The following is a 14,935-nucleotide window of genomic DNA, read 5'->3' as shown; positions in this document are numbered from 1 at the left end:
TTCTGCTAGTAGAGGTAAAAAATATCCTATAATAATTAATGGCTGTAATATTATATACGAAATGTATCATGATAAGCCTCACGGCCAGAAAGGTCAAATTTGCTCAATGGGAGACCGAAACCACTCCTACTGCCAGTGGAGTTCATTAAAATCTACAAGCCTGATATAAACCCAGCTATATTCACACACCCAGCTGGGATTACTGATCCAGATCTGCAGTAGATGTGAAGGATATAAGAAGGAGGCTGGAAGTGAAACGTATGTGTGCGCTTTGAATCAGTAGCTCTGGATATAAAACAGTATGCTACTGCCAAGAATAAAAACCCATTACAATACAAATGGGAAGCCTGCAGGGAAACAGATGAGAGGTTATGAAGTCTATACCTGATTATATAGAAGACTTGAATAGGAGCCACAATAAACGTCTTTACTAATCTACTTAGAGTGTGTACGAGGGCAAGTGCTCTGTGCCTCATGAGAAAACTTTAGTAGTAATTTGTTTTTCAGAATTTTTTATTAAAATGTCTTTCAATGGAGAATTCAGGTTTGTTTAAAATAGTTAAATATACAAACTCTGCAAGAAACGTTCATTTTTAACCCAGCGAATGCCTCTTTTTTGCAAAGCATAGGACAGCATTGTCACAAGTTTCTGTTTTGCCACATTAGACATACAATGAATGGAATGCCAGTCCAGTTTAGAGCGCTATGCACATACATGTATACATATTTACACCTACAGGTGGTGTAGCATAACAAGTCTACATATCAGTAGGGCAACTGGGAAAAAACCAAGGTTCCTGATGAAAAAACTCATGGACAGTAAGCAAGCTCAGGATTAAAGCAGCAACCTCAGAGCTGTAAGGTAGCAATGCTAACCACTGTGCCATTGGGTCACCCTAAATGTCTTTTTTCTTATTTTCTGTGGTTAACTGCAGGCATTTATGTGGAGTTAGATTATTGAACTTACTTCCTCAATTTCCAAACCTCACACTGATGCTGAGATCTTGAGTTAGCCATTCTGAGGGAACTCAGAGGGAACTATTAAATATTTTATTTTACATTAAAACCTATATCCAGAAAAACACTACAGAACATGTAAGCCTCATTTAGCAGTAACAGGCTGTCCAAAACCCTGATACATGGTAGCCAAAAAGTAAGGAATCCGTATGCAATAATTAATTTAAAATTATAAATTACAGGAAATGCTTAAATTAATGGCCTCTGACTTTGTAGCACTAAGTACAAGAACATTTCTTACTGTCTTAAAACCGATGTAAAGGTAATTTCCTCCTATTGTGTGGCAAATGTTCTGTGCTGGTTTTGATAGACGACTGAGCCCAACGAAAAAAGTTGATTGATGGTAGGTCTGCTGCTATTTGATCTTCTGTTGTTAGTGTCAAAGCTATCTTGTGTCTGAAATAGAGAAAAAGGGGAAAAAAAATCATATAAGGCTGAACACCTATAGATTCATACTTGCTTTATAACGTACAGTAAATTTTACCTGACTTTTCTGACACCCTGTACAATAAATTTTTCTAATTTTTCATTTTTTTTATTCTGTAAACCTGCTTTCCACCAATGACCACTGTTAAGAGCGCTGTTTAAATAAACTTGACTTGACTTGAACTTTACATGTGGTTGTGTACCAGATGTGAGGGCGATCCAAGGTCCAAATAAGTACAGTATAGGAAGTTTATTCAACATAAATAGTTTTTTCTTATTATTATATAGAAAGCAAGTTTTAGATATGCTGTATTAGACATATTGTAGTAGATGTGTATTTGTTGATCAAGCTGAAGGGATGTGCAGCATCTGTTTCTAGCAGCAAGGTGTCGAGTCAGCCTGTTCCCAGCATTGGATAATGGTTTTATTGTTCAGCACAGCAACACTATCATTTATAATTCATGGAAGGTGATCTGAAACCATATCTTGTGTTTATTCTCCTCTCCCACATTTCTTCAATTTTTACTTTAAATGTACTTTTTTTCTTTCTGACATGCGTTAACTTTGCAGCTGCAGTGCCAGAATCATCTCTCTCGCTCTCTTTTTCTCTCTCCCACACACACTGCTGAGTCAACAGTTTATTTGCACTCTATCTGTGCACACTTTTATTTCCCGTCTCACTCTTTGCTCTACCGCCTGCTGCTGACTTTGCACCAAAGCATTTTGTACAGAGTGGCTATTAGCGAAATATAAACTTGTACTTAATGATTATAAGACATTGTTCAAGTCTTATGATGGCACCAGTACTGGTTTCATTAAGAAAAAATTCTCAGCCCAGTAATTGCTGTGGCTTTACATTTATTAGTTACATTTTATTAATGGTCACAGCATGTGGATCAAATCATAGCTTAAATAACACTAAGAACATTTCTTCTCTCTCTGAGGTGTTAATCACAGTCAAACACTAAACATCCAGGTTATGTGAATATAATAAAAGTATATTGGCGCTTTCTGTACCCACAAAAATAACCAGGTTTCTCTATCTCTCTCTCTCCATCTACATAAGCTATTGACATACTTTCTAATCAAATTGTTTTAGTTCAATAGCTGTAAGCAGATGCATCATGTTGATGAAGTATGTTCTGTAACCTAATGGTAAGTTCATAATACATGAACAGATTGATTGTAACACCCTTCTATTCCTTGTTGCTGATGTGGTGCACATAAAAGTATACATATTGTGCACTATATGTATAAAGCTTAATTAAAATTTCCTTCTCTGGAACTGAGAGGACGAAACCTGCTCCAGCAGAATGATGCTTCTGTGCACAAAGTGAGCTTAAAGAAGTCATGGTTTGCAAAAGTTGGTATGGCTAAACTTGAGTATCCCGCACAGAGCCTTGAGCTCAACGCCATTGAAGATATTTTGAATAATTTGGGATGCTAACTGTATTCCTCATCTAAGATCATTGCATGATAGCACTAATGCTACACAAATCCTTACAGCAAACATCCAAATCTAGTGTTGAGTGTAGTGGATATTATGACAGCAAAGGGAGGAACAAGGTTTAGCAAAGTTTTAGTTTAATAGATAATTATAGTTTGGGTATATACCTTAATTTTTCAACGGTATTACATATGTATGCACCCATTTTTTTATGATAAAGTGTCTGCTTCAAAATCTGTTTCATTATTGAGTAATGTTTAGGTATTAATGCATTATAAATATTTTTTTACTATTACCTCGTGTCTTTTTATATGGGACATTGGTGGGTCAGTGTTAGGTTTCTCACCTGCCACGCGGAAGGCCCAGGTTCGTTTCCCAGCCAATGCCCAAACCCCAGCAACTAGATGCAGTGCCAAGCCCAGATAAAATGGGAAGAATGTGCAAGGAAGGTAAAACCTGTGCCAAGTTGTTGGGTGGATTAGATGGGCGACCCCCTCGACGGGAGCAACCGCAACACAAACAACTCACCTAGACATATAATGAGCATGTAGTTTTCAATTTTTCCTCAAAGAGCACATAGATTTCTTTTATAGAAAAGTATGCTTCTTGTATAATCTTTTCTTTAAATTGAATCATAATTCTATTAACAGAATAAAGTTGTATTTCAAGATGCCTTGCTATTTGTCTCTGGAACAGTCCACTCTTGTCTTAATTAATTAACATCCAGCCTGTTTGAATATGAAAAATTTCTTTAGAATTGTGACCTATAAACTTGCTTAAAGCAGAGGGAAACCTCTAGCTATATGTAAGTTTCCCTCCCTTGGACCACTTCAGATACTGTAGGTTCTGACCACTGCAGCCTGGGAACATCCCACAAGAGCTGCAGTTTTGGACTTGCTCTGATGCTATAGTCTAGCCATCATAATTTGCCCTTTAGTCACAGTAGCTGGAGTTACAATATCTTGTTACAATGGCCGTTTTAAATGGGTGGGTATAACAGGCTGCACATTGTGTCCATTGAAGTTGATAATGTGGGAGCAGAAAAAAATATTCAAGGGTAAGGATTTGGTTGACTTTGACTGGTGCTAATTTGTGATGGCTGGACAACCAAGTGCAAAACTGCAGCTCTTATGAGATGATCCTGGCATCATCGTAGTGGTCAGGACCAACCAAAAAGGGTCCAAAGAAGGAAAACCGGTGAACCGGAGACAGGGTCATGGGTGGCCAAGGCTTATTGACTTATATGAGAAGTGAAGGCTGGTCCGTGTAGTCCAATCCAACAGAAGAGAAAAAAGGTGAATACTGGTTGTGATAGAAAGGAGTAAGAGCATAGGGTCAATTACTGTTTCGGTTGCAGAAAAGGGGGGGGGAAATCTACTCACTATTTATAGCAGGTGGTCATAATGTTATGGCTGATCAGTGTATATCTAAAATAGTAAAAAGTTGAGGAAGCTGAAATAATTGAGTGTGAGCTCGTTTGTTTTATGTGAGCTCTAGTCACTAGCACAGAGAGAGAGAGAGAGAGAGAGCTGCAGCTGAATCGCTGATGTCAGGAGCTCTGGTTCATTGCTGCATTGTGTGATGGTGCAGGGCGGACCGCTCTCAGCCTCCTCACCTCCGCTCCCTCCGCTCCCTCAGCTCTCTCTCCTCACTGAGTCTCACATGCGAACTGCCCCGACACCGTCAACATGCTGGCCGCTAGTAAACGCTACGCTGTGATAGCGTGCGCTGTGCTGCTGTGTTTAGTGCCGTCGGGCTACACGGCGAAAAAGCCAGTGAGGTGTCCTTCATCCTGCAGCTGCTCCAAGGAGTCCATCATCTGCGTCGGATCTGCCTACGTGCCGCGGAGCACGCCGGGCGAAGTCAGCTCTCTGTAAGTGTCACTGACACCACAATACCATTTACACCTGCACCTCATAGAGCCACCAATACCTGGCTGTGTGTGTGTGTGTGTGGGAGAGAGAATTCCTGAGTGTGTGTGTATCTGGCATCATGAAACCCGCAGCATTCACCATCACGTAGACTCCGAGAACAGACTAACAGTACACAGGTCTGCATGCTGGAAGAGCTTCTGTACTGTACTTTAACCTGGTTATTCATCATCATAATCATCTTGGTTTTCCAGGAGCATCGTGAATGGGACCTTCTCTGAGGTCAGGGAGGCCGTATTCTCACACATGCCATCTCTCCAGCTCCTGTAAGTCCCAAACCCGAATCTCTGCAAGATGATGTACACTGATAATCTGTTGGTTATTTGTTGCAATAGATAAGTCAGGACGTATCGATGATCCGTGCACTATAGATTAGGATGTGCGAGACGAGCATGTTCAAATGTGTGATTTGAATGTCAATGAAGTGAAGGAAACAGCGTTAAGAAGTCATACATCTATACCATACTGTACAGCGTATTCAGACAACACATACTGTACCACGTATTGCAGTTCTCCCCTGTGCACACAACTACTAGTCCCTGCCTATCTGGCTGAAGAGTTGGACTTTTACTGTCTAAATTCTGTGCACAAAGTTGCTAAAAATGAGAAGATTTTCAAGTCAATTGCAAAATTTGTAGCAAATCTTTTCATACATGATCAGTCAAGCTGGCACTGATCGAGCATCGAGCACAGCAGAGTACCGCAGATGTCTTTTTGATTCTGTGCACAGGTTTTGAAGAATAAAGGACTTGAGTGTTGTATAGCGAGTGCATTGCATAAAATATCAAATGATTGTTATCCTGATTGTCATTATTAAAAAATAAATGAGAATTTTATTATAACATTCAATGTCACATTCGTCTTAATACTTTTTGGCCACCAACGTATATTGTTAATGCATGTGGTACAGTACTGTGTCTGGTTAAATTTATTGCTCATAACGTGGGTAAAGAATGTACTATTGTGCCCAAATGAACTATAGTACAATAAAGATCAGGATGGCATTTAGGGGCAACCTAATAACCAGCATAATGATGTAGGGAGATGAAGGGTCTAACTGAAAAGGCAATTGGCATAAGTGTCTCTTTTTTCCTCTGAAATGTGATATGGTCTGCCTGTGACTTATGGAGGACAATGCCATTGTTGACTTTGTCAACTGGAGATATGATGCCAACATTGACTTACTGCTTATAAAGAAATAAAAATAGATAGGATAAAAATAGATCTGTATTCATATCAGGCTTTACATTGTACAGTATGTTTGCTAATATGCTCTTGTAACTAATACATGATTTATGAAAGGGCTTTTTCATAAATCTTGTATTTCTATATCAGTTCTGGCTTGTACAATGCTCTTACAGCTGACTCACTGAAATTATAATGCAGCTGCTACAGTTACTTAAATATTATCGATACAGTGCTTTACATTCTTTATGCTCTCTTTTGGTTTCTACAGATTACTTAATTCAAATGCTCTTACCACAATTAAGGATGATGCATTCTCAGGCTTACCACACCTTGAATATTTGTAAGTGAAATCACTTTTGTGGCTTTAAGCATCTGTACCACAACAGAGACATCTCTGGTTAGGTTACATTAAATAAATTACCCTCCCTCATGTCCATCCTCCCCTTTCTTTCTTAGTATAATAAAAAAACTCCTAATGGATTATTGTTTTTAATAGCCACTATATCATATTACTCATAACATACTTACTTTTTAAGATATTACATCCTGTCACAATTTTGCCTAAACACACTTTTTTCTTTCTTTTTGTGCTATCCATTCCTATACTGTACAACCTGTCTAAATCGATAATCCTCTAGGTTTATTGAAAATAATAAGCTTGAGACCACATCAAAATATTCCTTTAGAGGACTCAAGGATCTGACTCATCTGTAAGTTTATAATATTACTCAGATTATTTTTCTATAACACTATTACCAAATTGATTTTGTTGCTATGAAGTCTGTCTGTTCTCTCCACAGGTCTTTGGCAAACAACAAGATCAAAGCCTTGCCAAGAGATCTCTTCAGTGATCTGGACTCGCTAATCGAGCTGTGAGCTTACATTTCATTTTGTGTTGAAATTCTTTCTGTGTGTTAAAAATATTCTTCTGCTCTAAATACAGGATTTGGATCTGGATGAAGGAATGAATGTGTTTTAAATTATTTTTCATATTATTTATCTCATATGGTCTTTGCAGTTAATCTGTTGCATTTTTAAGAAAGTCTATTTTCAGTGTTTTGTTTTCGTTTTTGATATTGCTGATATTTAGTCTCAAATCATTTGTTTGCCTCTTCAAAATCTTTTTTGGCTAATTGTTGTTGTTTTTTTCAACAGAGACCTGAGGGGCAATGCATTTGAGTGTGACTGCCGTGCTAAATGGCTGATGATGTGGGTGAAGAACACCAATGCCTCAGTGTCAGATATCATGTGTGCTGGCCCAGAGGAGATGAAGGGCAAGAGGCTCAATGACATGACAAGCCTCCATGATGAGTGCATCTCCACAGGTTGTTTGATGTGAAAGAGAGATTTCCTAATTTAGCTGAAATCACAGGATTTTTCATACCTTGAAATCACAGTTGTATTGTTTTACTGACATTTATTCACATTTCCATTTAACATTTTAGGTGTTTTGTTCAAACTTAGAATCAGGAACCAAGTGACCAGTTGATAAATGTCTTGCCTGTACCTCTCATACTCTATATGCAATCCAAATGCAATTAGTTTTAATATGAATACTTTCTAATAATCTAACCATTGCAAACCCTATTTTGAACCAATGTCTATTCTAACATTATTTATACAGATTTTATTCCACTTCAGTCTGTGATGACTGAGTCTCTTTCTGTGGACACATTCTCCCACAAGAACGATGTGTATGTAACAATCGCTGCTCCTAATATAGAGAGCTGCATGGTGCTTCAGTGGGACCACATCGAAATGAACTTCAGGAGTTATGACAACATTACAGGTGGGATAAGCCAAATAAGCACTAATGTTTTATTTTCCCATTTTTATATTCAAGTTTTTTCTTCTTTTACAGACTCAATAATTTTTTTTCTTAAGATCTCAAAGGAATAAGTTAAATACGGCACCTACTAACAAACCAACTAGTCTTTAAACTAATTTCACATTTGTCCATATTTAATGTGCATCATTGTAGACTTTTTTTTTTAAGAGAATACTTTTTGGGTCTGTGTTAAAGAATTAACTTTAATAATTTCTCTTTATATTCTTAGGTCAGTCTATTGTTGGCTGTAAGTCAGTGATCATCCAAGACCTGGTATTTATGATTGTTGCTCAGCTGTTTGGTGGTTCTCACATTTATAAGTTTGATGAAGATCAAAGCAAATTCACCAAGTTTCAGGATATTGAAGTCTCCAAGATCTCCAAGCCCAATGACATAGAGACCTTCCAAATTGGTAATGAATGGTTCTTCATCATTGCTGACAGCTCTAAGGCTGGTCTTTCAACCCTCTATAAGTGGAATGACAAAGGCTTCTACTCCTATCAATCACTGCATGAATGGTTCCGTGATACTGATGCAGAGTTTGTGAACCTGGATGGCAAGGCTCACCTTATTCTGGCCAGTCGTTCCCAAGTTCCAGTCATCTACCAGTGGAGCAAAAGTGCACAAAAGTTTGTGTTGCAGGGTGAAATCCCCAACATGGAGGATGTAGTTGCTATCAAAGCATTCTGGATTAAAGAGGACCTGTATCTGGCTATGACACGATATATTGGTGACTCCAAAGTCCTACACTGGACTGCCAAACATTTCTCTGAAATTCAGGCCCTTCCCTCAAGAGGTTCCATGATCCTTCAGCCATTTTCCTTTAAAGAACGATATTATTTGGCTTTAGGTAGTGACTACACGTTCTCACAGGTCTACCTGTGGAATCCAGAGGACAAGGTTTTTGAACGCTTTAAGGAGGTCTACATTCAGGCCCCACGATCTTTTACAATGGTCTCCACATATCGCAGGGACTTCATCTTCGCTTCCAGCTTCAAGGGGAGCACGCAGATATTTGAGCATATTATTATTGATCTGAGCCTTTGAGGTCTTATAGACAAAAATGTTGAATGGAAGCATTTCAGCATCCTACAATGTCTTCCACTTTTCCAAGAAGGGGTTAAAAAAATAATGGCTGTGAATAATTTGTAGTATCAGGTATGTAATGTAAATTCATGTGCATGGTAGTTCATGCATTTGTATGATGTTTTTCCATTCCTCTGAAAATAAGCTTTTAGTTATTTTATACATCTTCATCAGAGATGTATTTCCACCTATCTGAAAAATTAGGATATTCATGGAGCGCTGCCCCATTGTACTCATCTCATCTGCATATCCAACACCTAACAGCAAAGATGTTCTTTAGCAATCGTCCTGCACCTGCATGATACTGTTGCAGATATGATTTCCATACAGGCATGCTGAAAAATACAGACATGTAAAGATATACAGGTGACAAAGTCTGTAACATTCAATTCCCCAATATCTGTCATAGCTGATAATTAATTTACATATTCTCGAATGATTATTAAAAGCATACATTCTTTTTCTGAATATAGGACATGACTATTCAAAAGCAGTTACACAGAATGCCGAAGTATATGTAAATGCACACAAATTTAAGTTTGTTGTATCAAATTCATAGATTTCATTCTATTTTGCAAATGTATGTTTTATAGCAAATTCAATGTATATTGTAAATGATACACACACACACACACACACACACAAAAACAACTCAAGGAAATATCTGAGACTTTCATCCAGTAAATACAAAAGCATTTTATGTTCTAGTTATCATTAAAAATCCCCACATTTCAGCATTGAAGTATTTTTTCTTCAGTATGACTCTCAGCTTGTTGTCATGTCTTATGGAAAAATATCAGTGGAGTGGAGGCATACAAAAGGTCTTTACCTTCCCCCTGGATTATATTTTTTAAACAGCAAAGTTACACCATAGCGTGTGGTATATTCTATAGAAAAAGAGAGAGAGACCATCTAGGACAACAGCTTTTAACCCTTGATAACACATATCTAATCTGTGTAGTTAACACCCTTAAAGTGCTCCAAGTACCTCATAAGAATAAGGAATAATGAATACATTTAAGGAATACTGTAACATTTAGTCAACCAAATGCCATGTTGGAAATGGCTTACCCCACCCATCCTAAAGCCATTAAGTCCTGGTGTGAATGTTCATTGTACATTATATAATAGAGGGATAGATTGTTTATTTATTTATTTATTATTATTATTCCCATCTCCATAATAAAGTTATTGTACTTTATTCATTCTTAGTTCAACACTCACTAAAGTGTAGTGTAAGTGTTTTCCATTAGAGGGCAGTGTTAATGCTCTTTCCAATAATAATAATAATAATAATAATAATAATGATAATATTAATAGTAATTCTCATAACAGTAATGATGGTAGTTATTTTAGAACACAGTGAATGGTAGAATATGATTAGCCCTTTTGTTATGTGATTATACATGACGTGATCTTAAAGTCATAAGTATGTGTGTTCCTCCAGACATTTGAATGTCTTTTACTATTACGCCAAGCTACTGCTTATATTATGATCTCTACTATTAATGTCATCTCTAAACTGAGATACAAGTGAAATAATTTTGTTTAAACAGAATAAATTGATACCAACAAAATTACAGGGAAATCCTAAAAGCACAAAGTTTAAATAATGCATTTGGTGTCTGATTACTTGTTTATCTTTCTCTTGTAAAATCCATGACAACTATTTTGCATTTTAATTTTAATGTATTTATGTAAAAATACTGAATGTCAAACACAAAATAAGTGTTTCTAATGAAAAAATAATTTTAGCTGCCTACAAAAGTGGAGAGCATCCTTTTTAGAGCTGCATGTAAAACACATTCAATCCTATGAAAATAAAACAAGTAAAGTTCTAATTTCATGTAAAACTTAACAAAAGCAAAAGTTTCACTTTAACAAAGTATAAAGATGCAACAATTATTTTCAAAAATACATATGCATACATTTGTTGAACATTTTTCATGTCATTTATTTTTAATGCGGATTTCTGCAATGTAGCTTTTGTGTTTCAATGTATGTACATTTTTGGATAAAACTGAAACGTCAAATAAATTATGATAAAACTCCACATTTCATGCAAATACGCAAAAATATGTGATATTTTTTATCTGATTTTTTTATAAACCACTGCACTCTTTCACTCAGCAACAGCATTGTATTTCGTTAAATGATTGCACTTCACATTCATACACCTTAAAATGAAATGACACTGAACTTCTTTTTAGTTGCTTTTATTTTTGTACTTTTTAGTACTTCTTTTATTCACTACCTCCACCATGTGTGACCAATGAGCTTCCACTGAATATAAACTGAATATTTCACCAGCAAGTCCACCTCTAAATGACAAAAAAAAAGTTACTTAAATCTGATCTGATTTTAAATATGCCATCCATCTTCAAAATCCCTCCAACGTGGCCGAATTAAAACAATCTGCAAAGAAGAGTGGGCCAAAATTCCTCCACAGATGTGAAACACTCATTGCTAGTTATTGTAATCGCTTGACTGCAGTTATTTCCGCCAAGGGTAAGAAAAGATTTAGAAGATTAAATTTAAAAGATAATAGTTACAGGCAATTACTTTTCCACATAGGGCCAGGTAGGGTTGGACAGATTTTTTCCCTTATTACATGAAATTATCATTTAAAACCACATTTTGTATTTACTTATACAATTATCTTTGTGTAATATTAAAGTTTGATGATCTCAATTATTTAAATGTGACAAATATGCAAAAAAAGCAAAAACTTTTTCACATTACTGTATGTTATTGTATGTACTGTAATGGTACAGAACTGTACTGTATATACTATATGCAGATCCTTTCTCTCTCCTCACATTCGACTTTCCTTCAATTTGGTAAATTTGGTTTCAATCTGGCTTTCTGATTCTTGTTGCTGATGAGTGGTTTGTATCTTGTGCATGTGGTATGGCAGTAATTTCTGATCTTACTCATCTTTCAGTGGTGGTTAGTGACATCTTTACACCTTTAATCTTGGCAGAAGAAAGTTGCTGGCAAATGTTTGGTTGTTAGTACAGTATTAGTGATGTGTCAGTCGCGAATGAGTCAGTTCTTTAAAGTGAACGTTTTTTCTGTTCAAGCCACACGTGATTAGTCAACTGCATGTCATGATGTGTGGTGGTGTATGTGTGTCTCCACATTGAGCAGGAGGGGAAGGCGAGATAACAGACACAGACACAGAGACGAAGAAATAAGTGGAAGGGATCCGAGAGAACAGGTGGTACAGGTACAAGGTACAAGTGGAAAAGGTGCTAAAATGAGTGACTGCAGGAAACGCAGTAAAATTTTGATGTATTTCTTTGTAAATAGTTTATATAGTCTATTTAAAAAAAAAAAATTGGAAGGGGAGAGGGAGGGAAATTCCGAGTTTAAAACTTAAGTTGTAAGTCTAAATTTTCGAGAAAAAAAATCTAAATTTTTGAGAAAAAATTTTGAAAGTTTCGAGAAAAAAAAACTGATAAATCTGTGGGTTTTTTCTATCAAGAAAGGAAACTGCATATACACTTTGCATTGTTTAGAAGAAAACACCATACTGACTTGGATGAGGTGATTGCCTTTGTTTATCAGGAGCTACAACGCAATGGACAGATCCAAAGTTACTGCTGGTTACATCAACATGCAATGCAAAGGGATTTGTGGTACAACAGGAAACAATACGACAGGTCATAAAATTAAATAATCCTCATGGTGTGGAACTTTGTACCTTTGTAAAGCACAATGCTTCGGCGCTGGTACTACAATACAAAAGGGCCTGTTGCTGTTTGACATATGGAATCCTTGGCATATGGAAATTGAAGCCATATGGTACAGGGATAAATGGATGTATCGATGGTTTCAGGTGTTTTGTTGAATGGATGCAAGTAGTTCTTGATAAACACAATCAATCATTACATCCAAGTCATTATGGTGTTTTTGTCTAAATAGGCTCAGCTTACAGGAATGTCTCTTCAAAGTCCAGATGCTTATGATGATCTGGTCCTTCTGGGTTAAAATAATAAGTATACTTGTTGCTACTTGTTGCTAAATCCAAGGAAAAAGTTTGATTAGATCTTTCACTTCAGGCATAATGCATAAAAGTGACGTCTGCCCAACCTTGCAAAGTGTATATGCGGATTCCTTGATAGAAAAAAGGTTTTCCCCCTCCCTCCCTTCCAACTCTTTTTATTTTTATCTCATTGGCCCTAATACACAGTTGGACTGTCGTATTTGTTTTTGTACTTTATAATTTATTTTTTGTTGCACTCTGCTCTATGTTGAGTATAATAAGCCATATAAATGATAAACATTTGATATAATGTATGTTTTATTTATACATAAGTAATTCATTTTATGCATCATTTTACATCCTTTTTGATATTAAAATCATTTAAGCAACAAAAAATATAAGAAGTCACTTGGGAGCCGAAAGAGCCGGAATTCCCATCACAGGATTGTATTGATGTATTAGCTAAACCCAGTGCTTGAAGAAAGACTGACTTTTTTTTAAGCTTCAAAATTGTTTTATTTTCTCTCATAAATAAATTACTGACCTCCATGTTGTTTTATCCTTAATAATAATAAATAAATTATTATCTAAACACATTTTTTCTCACTTATACATACTTCCATAATTTTTCTTTTTATTTTGTGAAGCTGCTTTGAGACAATGACCGTTATTAAAAGCGCTATATAAATAAATTAAAAAAATTGCAATAATAATAATAATAATAATAATAATAATAATAAAGTGGTCTTTTCAAAATAAGCTTAAACCAAGAGAAAACATTCAGACCTGTGGCATAGTGGGGAAACAACAAAAACCAATCGGTCATATGTTCCAATAGTTTTGATTATGAAATTGCATAAGTTTAAACAAACATTCACTTAAACCAGTGGTTCTCAAACATTTTCTGTCATTCCCCACTTAAGGGGGTGGGTGAATTTTCAAGCCCCACTTGTCAACAAAATGATAACCAAAACGGCCAAGTGTACTATTTAATGAAAAATCAATTTCTAAACCAGTAAGATCAAATAACGCCAAGTTCAAAACAGATAAAATAAACGTGCAATTGTTATAACAGGCTTACTTTGTTACTTATCTAGAGCTTTCTTTCAAAGAAGTCGAGTGGCTTATTAACGTGATTGGGTGTGTTGTCGATAAGTGTCTTCCTACTTTGTCTCATGCTGTCTGCTGCCAGCGGTTTAAGACACAAAACACACACAGGTCTCTCCTCTGCCCCACCATCCCCACCATGAATCCAAGCGCAACATAGGCTGCTTCATGTTTTCCTTTCGGCTGGCTTTTTGGTTGGTTAGGCTGATAGTGCTGAATCACCTGCTTATTTGTGGTCCATGTAACAAATGTATCCATTGATGTTATGATGCTCACTACATACAGTTTGCTACTGTGTTATGGTCTAAAATGCCCCCCCCCCTCGCCACGGATTGCCCCCCCACACACATAATCTCTTTCAAATAATATATTAGAACATAAATTCATAGGTTTATGGTTTACAAATGACAAATTATAACAAATGAATTTAATTATAAAGTAAGCAATATAAAAAAATTGTATAGGAGAAAAAATATATAAATTATATATTTTTTCTTTATATACCACATGTATATTTTTATATTGCTTATTTTATAATAAAAATCGTTTCCTGTAATTTTTCACCACAAACAATATTTATTTAGTGTAATTTGTGATAAATAATTTGTTATTTGTACATTGACAAACCCCTGCAAAATAAATGTGCCATATAATAATCATTTTTGGGGATTTGTATTAATCGTCTCGACGAGTGTCACGTGTCTAGGGTTAGTTATAATAGTAATAATATATTTGATAATAATAAACCTTTGAATGCATGTCCTAATATAATATTTGATAGAGATTATGTAGGGGGGCAATCCATGGCAGGGGGGCATTTTAGCGCATAACACCTGTTTGTGGCGGCGGTAAAGTTAGTTTGATATTCGCATCTCCGAATTCAATAGCTGCGTAACTAAACCCACAAATAAGATACC

At 36.1% G+C, this 14,935-nt stretch overlaps 1 protein-coding gene across 1 annotated transcript; it reads left to right on the top strand.

Moving 5' to 3' along the window:
- Window positions 1–4,474: 4,474 nt before the first annotated feature.
- Window positions 4,475–9,657, top strand: lgi2a (leucine-rich repeat LGI family, member 2a). The gene is made up of 8 exons (XM_053497975.1): window positions 4,475–4,763; window positions 5,016–5,087; window positions 6,278–6,349; window positions 6,648–6,719; window positions 6,810–6,881; window positions 7,165–7,334; window positions 7,634–7,798; window positions 8,067–9,657. The coding sequence occupies exons 1-8, from the start codon at window positions 4,579–4,581 to the stop codon at window positions 8,882–8,884; spliced, it is 1,626 nt and encodes a 541-aa protein (XP_053353950.1). The 5' UTR covers window positions 4,475–4,578; the 3' UTR covers window positions 8,885–9,657.
- The last annotated feature ends 5,278 nt before the right edge of the window (window positions 9,658–14,935 follow it).

The sequence above is a fragment of the Clarias gariepinus genome, chromosome 1 (genome assembly GCF_024256425.1).
Source record: "Clarias gariepinus isolate MV-2021 ecotype Netherlands chromosome 1, CGAR_prim_01v2, whole genome shotgun sequence".
Lineage (NCBI taxonomy): Eukaryota > Metazoa > Chordata > Actinopteri > Siluriformes > Clariidae > Clarias > Clarias gariepinus.
The sequence above is the reverse complement of the archived record's forward strand: the minus strand, read 5'-3'. Positions and strand labels throughout refer to the sequence as shown.

Coding starts and splice junctions, on each gene's coding strand:
- lgi2a (XM_053497975.1), top strand. CDS start 4,579: ATGCTGGCCGCTAGTAAACGCTACGCTGTGATAGCGTGCGCTGTGCTG. Junction 7,335..7,633: donor TGATGAGTGCATCTCCACAG/GTTGTTTGATGT, acceptor TTATTTATACAG/ATTTTATTCCACTTCAGTCT. Junction 7,799..8,066: donor GAGTTATGACAACATTACAG/GTGGGATAAGCC, acceptor TTATATTCTTAG/GTCAGTCTATTGTTGGCTGT.